The 11,887-nt window shown below is 42.3% G+C and overlaps 1 protein-coding gene across 2 annotated transcripts in view; it reads left to right on the top strand.

Annotated features, from left to right (window-relative positions):
- Positions 1-2,533: 2,533 nt before the first annotated feature.
- Positions 2,534-11,887, top strand: part of lmln (leishmanolysin-like (metallopeptidase M8 family)) — a 34,274-nt gene continuing 24,920 nt past the window's right edge. For both annotated transcript variants that reach the window (XM_024138065.2, XM_024138064.2), the window contains exons 1-10: positions 2,534-2,850; positions 3,206-3,303; positions 3,410-3,440; positions 3,627-3,709; positions 5,940-6,057; positions 8,823-9,001; positions 9,194-9,299; positions 9,460-9,554; positions 9,721-9,838; positions 10,063-10,170. In XM_024138065.2, the coding sequence (XP_023993833.1) occupies positions 2,728-2,850; positions 3,206-3,303; positions 3,410-3,440; positions 3,627-3,709; positions 5,940-6,057; positions 8,823-9,001; positions 9,194-9,299; positions 9,460-9,554; positions 9,721-9,838; positions 10,063-10,170 (1,059 nt within the window). In that variant the 5' untranslated portion in view covers positions 2,534-2,727. The remainder of the gene's footprint in view (positions 2,851-3,205; positions 3,304-3,409; positions 3,441-3,626; positions 3,710-5,939; positions 6,058-8,822; positions 9,002-9,193; positions 9,300-9,459; positions 9,555-9,720; positions 9,839-10,062; positions 10,171-11,887) is intronic.

The following is an 11,887-nucleotide window of genomic DNA, read 5'->3' as shown; positions in this document are numbered from 1 at the left end:
AAATGAAGTAACTTTACAGCGTTGAGCCAAATATCAGCTGCCCTCTGAACAAAGACTGACCAAATACCCAGGTTAAAAAGGCAAAGTGCAGTTCAAACAATAACAAAGCAACAACCCGCCACTTGTTTTGGTAAACAGCTGAGGGATGGAGCTGGAGAAATGTTACTATTCTCAAATTCATAGACAAGAGCTATGGATGCAAGGACTGACCATCCATGAGGTCATCAAAATTATAGTTTTAACATTGACATTGTTTACAAACATTGGAGTAAAACAAGCTTATATTTTGAGTTCTGATGGGGTGCGACAGTTGAACTAAGCTCACAAGACAATAAGTTATATTCTTAAAGAATCAATAGCTATATATCATTAATTTAACTGTCAATAAATGGATGTAGCAGCAACTGAAGATTGCAGATGCGGATGATGCAGCTGCAGGAATAGCATACAACAGATGTACAGTACGAGTCAAAAGTTTAGACACAACTATTCATTCAAGGGCCTTTCTTTATTTTTACTATTTTCTACATTGTAGAATAATAGCGAAGACATCAAAACTATGAAATAACACATATGGAATCTTGTAGTAACTAAAAAACTGTTAAACAAATCTAAATATATTTGATATTRTTCAAAGTAGCCACCCTTCACATTGATGACAGCTTTGCACACTCTTGGCATTCTCTCAATATGCTTCATGAGGTAGTTGTTACCTGGAATGCATTTCAATTAYCAGGTGTGCCTTGTCAAAAGTTAATTTGTGGAATTTCTTTCCTTCTTAATGCGTTCGAGCCAATCATTTGTGTTGTGACAAGGTAGGGGTGGTATACAGAAGATAGCCCATATTTGGTAAAAGACCAAGTCCATATTATTGCCAAGAACAGCTCAAAATAAGCAAAGAGAAATGACAGTCCATCATTACTTTAAGATGCAGTGCAGTCAACGGAAAATAGTCAAGAACTTTGAACGTTTCTTTCAAGTTGCAGTCAGCAAAACAACCATCAAGCGCTATGATGAAACTGCTCTCATGAGTACTGCCACAGGAAAGGAAGACCCAGAGTTACCTCTGCTGCAGAGGATAAGTTCATTAGAGTTACCAGCCTCAGAAATTGCAGCCCAAATAAATGCTTTCACAGAGTTCAAGTAACAGACACATCTCAACATCAACTGTTCAGAGAGACTGTGTGGAATCAGGACTTCATGGTCGAAAGCTGCAAAGAAACACTAACTAAAGGACACAATGGAAGAGACTTGCTTGGGAAGAAACATGAGCAATGGAACATTAGGACCGGTGGAAATCTTGTTCTTTAGTCCAAATTTGAGATTTTTGTTTCCAACCCTGGTGTCTTTGTGAGACACAGAGTAGCGTGAACGGATGATCTCCGCATGGTGGTTTACACCGGAAGCAATGGAGAAGGAGGGTGATGGTGTTGGGGTGCTTGCTGGTGACTGTCTGATTTATTGGAATTCAAGGCACACTTAACCAGCATGGCTACACAGCATTCTGCAGCAACACGCCATCCCACCTGGTTTGTGCTTAGTGGGACTATCATTTGTTTTTCAACAGGACAATTGACCCAACACACCTCCAGGCCGTATAAGAGGCATATTTGACCAAGAAGTGAGAGTGATCGAATGCTTGCATCAGATGACCTGGCCTCCACAATCACCCGACCTCAACCCAATTGAGATGGTTTGGGATGAGTTGGACCGCAGAGTGAAGGAAAAGCAGCCAACAAGTTCTCAGTGTTTGTGGGAACTCCTTCAAGATGGTTGGAAAAGCATTCCAGGTGAAGCTGGTTGAGAGAATGCCAAGAGCGTGCAAAGCTGTCATCAAGGCAAATGGTGGCTACTTGGAAGAATCTGAAATATAAAATATATTTTGATTTGTTTAACATGATTCCATATGTGTTATTTCATAGTTTTGATGTCTTCACTATTATTCTACAATGTAGAAAATAGTAAAAATAAAGAAAAACTTTTGAATGAGAAGGTGTGTCCAAACTTTTTACTGGTACTGTGTGTGTGTGTATATATATATAATATATATATATATGTATATATATATATATGTGTATGTATGTATTTACTGACAAACAAAATATATCAATCCAAACTGTGTAGCAGCCATTTCATGACTGGAAAGAGACATCTGAAACAAAACATCAAAAGGTTTAATGACATTTGGAGATTGTCAAGCCAAGCCTTCAATACTGGGTAGGTTTATAATGTAGGGGGGGATGTATTTTCTGTTTGTCAAGATTGACCTAGTCTATTTATTGTGGTGTTGAAAACGCAAACCATGATATGGAAGCGCTCGAAGTCGGTATGGTTTGTTTATTGGTTTACAGTACAAAGGGCGGGGTCATGTGAAAATATTTTTAACATTGGGAAGGTGGGTTTTATAATAATACCTTGAGTTGGTCCAGCCCCCCAGTAAATGTCGAGCATGCAGCTCCCCATGTATTGTTAAGATGGCAAACTTTTGTTGTGAAGCTTTTTTCAGGGAAATCTGACGACCCGGAAGTGATGATGTAAGACTAAGCACTAGCAGCTAAACTAAAGGCTAAAGCTAGCAACACACGGGCAAATTGCATTGGTTTCGCCGGCCTAATAAGATATATACCTATCAATAACATAGTGGTGGAGGGGCATCGTTCTCTCTGTGCGCTGTGATTATGAAACAGGAGTTCAATKACTACTGGTGTCAGCTTCGCTGGACATAAGATGGCGACAGAGRTGATACGCTTTTGGAAGCTTGGGTCATTGAGCCGTATCTGCACCTTCTCCCTTCTATTTCTGTTTGTGCATTGTCATACGTGTAAACATCAAGTTCCATCTCCGTCGGAGGTGAGTGTCGTTATCGCTTGCTTACCAGTTATTTTCTCGTAAGGAATTGATACATAGCTGAGGTACTTTGCGTGGGGCGCTTGAGCCATGGCAATAGGGGCGTATTAGGTAGATTGTTAAAAAGTACCGAGTAGGGGTGATGGGTATTTTGGGGGCTGGGCCCTGTTGAAAATGTTACATTACAGAAAGGTTAACTTTTTTAAATACAAATGTTAATTAATTGCATGCAATTACATTTATTATTTACACGAAGAGCGCTGTATCAAATTAAAGCTAGTATAACACCGACCTCAAATTCTTTCTACATGATAATACATTACTACCGCTACTTTTCTTTCAACAATGTTTCTTGTAGGTTGTCCATAAAGTGTACCTGAAGTCTGAAAGATTAACCAAAAGAAGCTCTGATCAACAATTGAAGATAACGATAATTTATGATTCAAGTGTGGACAAGTAAGTACATTTTTTCTTACTARAGAGTTGTCAGTTTGTAATGTAAGTGTGTGCCAGGCTTTACTGTAACCTGGTTATTATAAATACATGTTGTCTTCTTCCAAAGGTTAACTTCAAATAAAAGYAGACTTGTGAAGGTATGTTTGTGTGAATGAGGTCAGATATATTTTCCATTGACATACAGGACAATAGGTATATTGTCATGTCTATCATGGCTATGACAATGTTACCTTTGAAGTTTTGTTGCTGCTGGCTAATATTATGTTGTGTGTCCTTTTTAGCTGGAGGCTGGTTAATAAACACTGCCTTTTTGTTTTCTACAGGATACACTTTTTCCACAAGCAATTGATTATCTACAGAAGGCATTTCAGGTTCGCCGGCAAGCAGGACCTGTATTACTCAGCAGGTAATGTTCTCACCTCCCATCACCCTCCAGCACAGTTCATTAACATGATCACCCTCCAGCATAGTCCATTAACATGATCACCTCCAGCACAGCCATTAACATGATCACCCTCCAGCACAGGCCCATAACATGATCACCCTCCAGCAACAGGCCATTAATATGATCACCCTCCAGCACAGCGCCATTACATGATCACCCTCCAGCACAGTTCTTTAACATGATCACCCTCCAGCACAGTTCATTAACATGATCACCCTCCGCACAGTTCATTACATGATCACCCTCCAGCACAGTTCATTAACATGATCACCCTCCAGCCACATTCATTAACATGATCACCCTCCAGCAAAGTTACTAACATGATCCCCCTCCAGCGTCATTAACATGATCACCCTCCAGCAAGTATTAACATGATACCTCTCCAGCACAGTTCATTACATGAATCCCTCCAGCACAGTTCATTAACATGATCACCCTCCAGCACAGTTCATTAACATGATCACCCTCCAGCACAGTTCATTAACATGATCACCCTTCAGCACAGTTATTAACATGATCACCCTCCAGCACAGTTCATTAACATGATCACCCTCCAGCCAACAGTTCATTAACATGATCACCCTCCAGCAAGTTCATTAACATGATCACCCTCCAGCACAGTTCATTAACATGATCACCCTCCAGCACGGTCCAAGATCATGATCACCCTCCAACACGGTCCAAGATCATGATCACCCTCCAACACGGTCCAAGATCATGATCACCCTCCAACACGGTCCAAGATCATGATCACCCTCCAACACGGTCCAAGATCATGATCACCCTCCAACACGGTCCAAGATCGATCAGCACTCAACACACCCTCCAACACGGTCCAGATCATGATCACCCTCCAACACGGTCCAAGATCATGATCACCTCCAACGCGGTCCAAGTCATGATCACCCTCCAACGTGGTCCACTGACATGATCACCCTCCAACACGGTCTGGAACATGGTCACCCTCCAACACGGATCCTGGAACAATGATCACCTCTCAACACGTCCTGGAACATGGTCACCCTCCAACACGTCCTGGAACATGATCACCCTCCAACACGTCCTGGAACATGATCACCCTACAACGCGTCCTGGAACATGATCACCCTCCAACGCGGTCACTGACATGGTCACCCTCCAACGTGGTCCAGACTGACATGGATCACCCTCCAACGTGGTCACTGACATGATCACCCTCCAACGTGGCCACTGACATGGTCACCCTCCAACGCGGTCCACTGACATGTCACCCTCCAACGTGTCCACTGACATGGTCACCCTCCAACGTGTCCATGAACATGGTCACCTCCAACGTGTCCACTGACATGGTCACCCTCCACGTGGTCCACTGACATGTCACCTCCAACGTGGTCCACTGACATGGTCACCCTCCAACGTGGTCCACTGACATGTCACCCTCCAACGTGGTCACTGACTGGTCACCCTCCAACGTCCACTGACATGTCACCCTCCACGTGGTCCACTGACGTCATGTGACACATATCACCCTCCAACGTGTCACTGACATGGTCACCCTCCAACGTGGTCCACTGACATGTCACCCTCAACGTGGTCCACTGACAATGACCCTACAAGTGTCACTGAAATCACCTCCAACACGGTCCTGGAACATGTCACCCTCCAACGTGGTCACTGACATGATCACCCTCCAACACGGTCCTGGAACATGTCACCCTCCAACACGGTCCTGAACATGATCACCCTCCAACACGTCTGGAACATGATCACCCTCCAACACGTCCTGGAACATGGTCACCTACAACACGTCCACTGACATGATCACCTCCAACACGGTCCACTGACATGATCACCCTCCAACACGGTCCTGGAACATGATCACCCTCCAACACGGTCCACTGACATGATCACCCTCCAACACGTCCCACTGACATGATCACCCTCCAACACGGTTCAAGAACATGTTCTCATTTCAATAAGACAATAAAATAGTTTAATGTTTGTAATTCAGTTGAGGTAGTGAGTGTAGCATTTTAAGATGTGTCAAGATCATCTATATTGTTGAATAGGCCAAAAACACTGAATGCTTCTCATATATTGAATATCTAAAGGGCACGCTAAGCTATGTCAAGTCATTAATGCAAGGCTCGATCAGTCAAGCGGTTCAGTTCATGCATCTTTCTCTTGCATTATAAAATGTGTTTCTGTTCAGACAATGTGTGACCAATCAGTATCTGAGGAAGAAAGATGACCCTCACCGCTACTGCCAGGGAGCATGTGCAGACATCACTAAGTGTGGACCCGTCATTGTTCCTGACCATCATCTGCAGGTCAGTCTACGCCACAGAAATTGGAACATGAGGTGTAGTGACAAAGTAGGTTGGTTGATAGACTAGTTATTAGTAATACCAGYTCTCAAGTAACTTACTTAGTCAGTGTTGGTCACTGTTATTGGTCGCTGTTATGAACATGTGATTTCTGGTAATGATTTGTTATTAATAAAACATGGAAAGTACATCATCATTATAGGTGCCAGTCCTTCCACTGTTCCTCTACGCATAGGGACAATGTACCACCAGGCACCCGTGGACCATTCTGTAGTTATGGGATTAGCTAATGCAGCTCAGTGAAATTAGAATTATGATAGGGCTTAGGTTGGAGTGCCTGTTGTGTGCAGAACTGAGGGTGGCCTCACTGACCTGACAGCCTCAAACAAGATTAGCACTTCTGGTTCATGGGTCGTTTAAGACAGTCCAGAAGCTTTTGTCTTCTAAACTACCTCTATTGCTTGTTACTCACCTTTTTAAGCTTGGCCTTTTTAACCAGCGATGTTATTGTTCCTTTAGACATCTATTTAATCACTTTAAATACAYTATTATTTGACTTAGCCTGAAGACATAATAGTTAGCCTCCATGCTCCACTCTGTTTCCTCTATATGTTACCTACTCACCTGGCTTGCTACCATTGCCTCCTGCTGCTATCTTCAACAGGGCTCTCTTGTAAAAGAGATTATCTCAATGAGACTAAACAAGGTTAAACTGAAACCGTCCTCAACACGCACATGATCCAACTGTCTGCGTGGAATTTYAATTCCAGCCACATCGGTCTTCACACTCTTCCTCTGTGTCCCCCTGCTCATTCCGTTTAGTCCTAGCAATAAAACATAAAAAACCTCATATACAGTTGAAGTCAGAAGTTTACATACACCTTAGCCAAATACATTTAAACTCAGTTTTTCACAATTCCTGACATTTTATCCTAGTAAAAATTCCCTGTCTTAGGTCAGTTAGGATCATCACTTTATTTTAAGAATGTGAAATGTCAGAATAATAGTAGAGTGATTTATTTCAGCTTTTATTTCTTTCATCACATTCCCAGTGGGTCAGAAGACATACACTCACATTAGTATTTGGCAGCATTGCCTAAATGGTTTAACTTGGTCAAACGTTTTGGTAGCCTTCCACAAGCTTCCCACAATAAGTTGTGAGATCCATTCCTCCTACAGAGCTGTTAACTGAGTCAGTTTGTAGCCCCTGCTCGCAGCACGCTTTTTCAGTTCTGCCCACAAATCACACACTTATCAATAAGATTGATCAGGCTATGTGATCCACTCCAATTACCTTGAACTTGTGCTTGTCCTGTAACCATTTTGCCACAATCTTTGGAAGTATGCTTTGGTTATGTCCATTTGGAAGACCCATTGCCGACCAAGCTTTAACTACCTGACTATGGTTTAAACTGTTGCTTCAATACTCCACATATCAATTTTCCTCCCCTCATGATCCCTCTTATTTGTGAAGCTGCACCATCTCAAACTGCCAGCCACAAAGCACCCCCACAACATGAGCTGCTACCCCGTGCTCAAGCGTTGGATGTTTTCTTCTGCGCTTGCAAGCCTCCCCTTTTCCTCCAAACATCAACGATGTTCATTTTGCCAAATCGTTCCATTTTATGTTTCATCAGACAGAAAGACATTTCTCCAAAAAGTACGATCTTCCCCATGTGCAGTATGCACAAACCGTAGTCTGGCTTATTTTTATAGCGAATTTTTGCGAGCAGATGTATACCCCTTGCTGAACAGCCTGTCAAGAATTATGATTATATATAGGACATGTTTTACTGTGATTATAGAACTTTTACCACGATATCCTCACAAGCATCTTCACAAGTTCTTTGCTCTTGTTCTGGGATATTATGCACTTATACGCACCAAAGACAGTTAATCTACATAGGAGACATCGAACGCGTCTCTCCTGCCAGCCGTATGATGGGAGTGGCCCACTCTCGTCCTAACGCTATACTTCGTGTCCGCACATGTTCTGCGCATACACCCAGACATCTGTACCTTCAGGCAATTTGCAACCCAACCTCATCGCTCCCAACACTCAACACGACCCGATGCAACCGCTCTCCTACATCATTACCTTTTTCTGCAGCTTGGCTTGATTTCTTTATGATTTCCCATGATGTTCAACAAAGACACTGAGTTGAAGGTAGCCGTGAAATACATCCATCACGTACACCTCAATTGACTCAAATGATGTCAATTTAGCCTCTTATCAGAAGTCTATCTAACACGCTATGACCGTCATTTCTGGAATTTCAAGCTGTTTAAAGCATAGTCAACTTGTGTATGTAAGCTTCTACTCAACTCAATTGTGACACACAGTGACAATTACTAAGCTGAAAATAATCTGTCTGTAACCAATTGTTGGAAAAATTACTTGTGTCGTGCACAAAGTAGATGTCCTAACCGACTAGCCAAAACTATAGTTTGTTATCAAGAAATTTGTGGAGTGATTGAAAAACAAGTTTTACTGACTCCAACCTAAGTGTATGTAAACTTCTGACTTCAACTGTGTGTGTATATATATATATATATAGCTCAACTGGTAGGCATATAGAAATGTTGGCTGATGGTGTTCTTGAGTACTGTAGTTTGATGATTTTACTGTATTACGTCCATTGTGTGATTTCCAGCAATGCAAGGTAAAGTATTTCAGGACTTACCTGTAAACGAGAACTGGGCTTCAATGCGATTTTCCTGTTTTAAATAAATAAATTAAAATGCAATTATYTATATATGAATTCCAGCAATGCAAGGTGTGCAGCGAGACAGGGAGGTCMTGTGGCTCAGCAGGGACTCCGGACGGGAAGGGGGTGGAGGGGGCTGACTTTGTCCTCTACGTCAGTGGGGTGACTACAGAACGCTGTGGACAGGAGAACATTGTGGCCTATGCTGCATACTGTCAACTGGAGTCTGAGCTGGACAGGTAAGCCTCCAACACTCTTTAAACACACCCGGTTAACCCTTTGAATATATTTTACAGGATTATAACGGGATCTTAGTCTATTCCAGATTGCCGTAGCTACTGATTGGGTCTGGTAGGTGACATGGTAGCCCATGAATAGGTCTTTTAACCCAATMATATTTTATGTCAGTTTCACTTTCTTTACCTTTTTAGACCCATTGCTGGATATGCCAACCTGTGCCCCAATATGATATCCACCCAACCTCAGGAGTTTGAGGGTATGCTGTCAACCGTCAAACACGAAGTCATACACGCCCTGGTGAGTGCATTGGAAACAATCTACTTTTTATTCCTATTGGGGTGAAGCTAGTCATGAATGACTTAAGTAAATACCATAATGAATTAAACATGTCCAACYCAGATTTCATTATTGATTGAGTAATGTTATTTAATTAATTTCTTTAACGTGTGTCCAACAGGGTTTTTCTGCAGGSCTGTTCGCATTTTATCACGATGATGATGGCAAGCCTCTGACACCTCGGTTTGCAAGTGGACTGCCAGCATTCAACGAGAGGTATGTATACTTAATCATTATCCTCCACTGTCAGGCTGTGTTTTTAGAATTGCGCTTTTTGTTATAAGCACCAAGCCTAGACGAAAATACGATGCACAACAGAAAAATTATTATATGTTTCTAAAATCATGTTGATGTTTGAGAGAACTTTTGCTTTCTATTATAGTTTAGGCCTGTATCAGTGGAGTGATGCAGTGATACGTAAAGTGACTCGATTATGGGACATCCGTGGTGGCGTGATGGTCCGACATGAAGTTCATCTTCTAGTGACACCGCGTGTTGTGGTAAAAAATCCTGCTTTTAAGCTCCTTCCTGTTGAATCATGTATTTACATGTATTTACATGTATTTGTCATTGGTAGATATGTGCCATTGTAGAGGCTGTGCTCTGTTGTTCTGTGCGGTTTTATGCTAATTTATTATTGTTGTGCTGCACTGCCCTGTGTTGTCCTGCCCTGTCCTGTAATGTGGTTAATGTTCGCGTCCTGTACCCCTGCATGTGTTTGCAGGAAGAGGCGAGGAGACACTTTGGCTGTCCCATCCTGGAGGGTATGGAGCTGGAGAACCAGGGAGGGATGGGTACTGAGCTAAACCACTGGGAGAAGAGGCTACTAGAGGTAACAGAAGGGCTMCAATTTGCATTGTACTGTGCTTAGTTTTTACTGTTCTGTACAGTATGTGCAGCCTACATTTGTGTTATAGCTTTACTTAGCCTACTAGAACTGGTGTCTGAACTGGAATTCCTGATATAGACTTAACCACGCCATATCCTTATAGCTCAGTTGGTAGAGCATGGCGCAAGCGCCAGGGTCGTGGGTTCAATTCCCACGGTGGCCAGTATGAAAAATGTATTAAAATTTATGCACTCACTACTGTATGTCTCTGGATAAGAGCATCTGCTAAATACTAAAATGTAATCAAATCAAATGTATTTTATTTATATGAGCCCTTACATCAGCTGATATCTCAAAGTGCTGTACAGAAACCCAGCCTAAAACCCCAAACAGCAAGCAATGCAGGTGTAGAAGCACGTAAATGTAATTACCCTTTCACTCAGTTTCATAGTCTGTATAGCTATTGTGAATTCTTCATGTATTTCTTAGCAATAGTTCATTACTCATCATCAGCATTTACACTGAGTGTACAAAGCATTAGGAACACCTGATCTTTCCAAGACATAGACTGACCAGGTGAATCACCGTGAACGCTATGATCCCTTATTGATGTCACCTAGGGTTGCACATTTTGGGGAATATTTAAAGGTGGAAACTTTACATATATTCCTGTTAATTCCCACGGGAGTTAACGGAAATATATGCAAATTAATATTAATATCATTTAAATGTAGATGTTTTTTGCATTGGATATATTTACAATATCATATAGAGACAGAAACATAAACCTGTTACCTGATCATAAGTAGACAATTGCAAATGATTAAATCTTCCAATTGAAAAAAAACAAACATTTGTTACGAATTGAACTTTCATTAAATTAGTTGACTCTTCACATGGGATGATTTCACTGAACAACAAAATAAAGGGAATATTGAATGATCCCCAATGATCCATCGCATCTCCCAAAAWTGTTTTCAATATACATCTGTAAAATGATAGTCTGGAGACTAAAGCTTTGGTTGTCTTCCTCTCAGGCTTCCATGTCTTCTCCCTGCCTCCCTCCTCAATGTCCACCTCTTGAACATCAGACTCTGAGGCCTCATCTTCACTGTCACTTTCCAACCTTGTTGAGGATGGCTCGTTGTCAGGCTCAAAAAGCCTCAAATTTMCCCGTAGARCACCAATTTTTRAACCCTTGTATTGGTCAGRCTGTTGCGTGCTTTGATGTGMGTGTTCCCAAACAAGGACCAGTTGCACTCTGAGGTGGCTGATGTTGMTGGGATTTGGAGGATGATGGAGGCAGCAGGGGAAAGAGCCTCAGATCCACAAAGTSCCTTCCACRAGGTGGCTGTTGAGATATGTTGGCACGACTGCCATATTGCATCTCCATCCCAAASRCCTTGCTTGGAAGTGTACTTRGCCAGACTGCCAAGAACCTTGCCCTAATCCAGGCCAAGGTGGCGAGACACGGTAGTGATGACACCATAGGCCTTGTTGATCTCTGCACCAGACAGGATGCTCTTGCCAGCATACTTGGGGTCCAACATGTACGCTGCTGCGTGTATGGGTTTCAGGCAGAAGTCTTCACGCTTTTTGATGTATTTCAGAACTGCAGTTTCCTCTGCTTGGAGCAACAGTGAAGTGGGCAGGGCAGTACGGATTTCTTCTTGTACATCTGCAAGCAGAGTCTGAACATCAGACAGGATGGCATTGTCTC

Source organism: Salvelinus sp. IW2-2015, unplaced genomic scaffold, assembly GCF_002910315.2.
Source record: "Salvelinus sp. IW2-2015 unplaced genomic scaffold, ASM291031v2 Un_scaffold1380, whole genome shotgun sequence".
In the NCBI taxonomy this organism is placed as follows: domain Eukaryota; kingdom Metazoa; phylum Chordata; class Actinopteri; order Salmoniformes; family Salmonidae; genus Salvelinus; species Salvelinus sp. IW2-2015.
The sequence above is the reverse complement of the archived record's forward strand: the minus strand, read 5'-3'. Positions and strand labels throughout refer to the sequence as shown.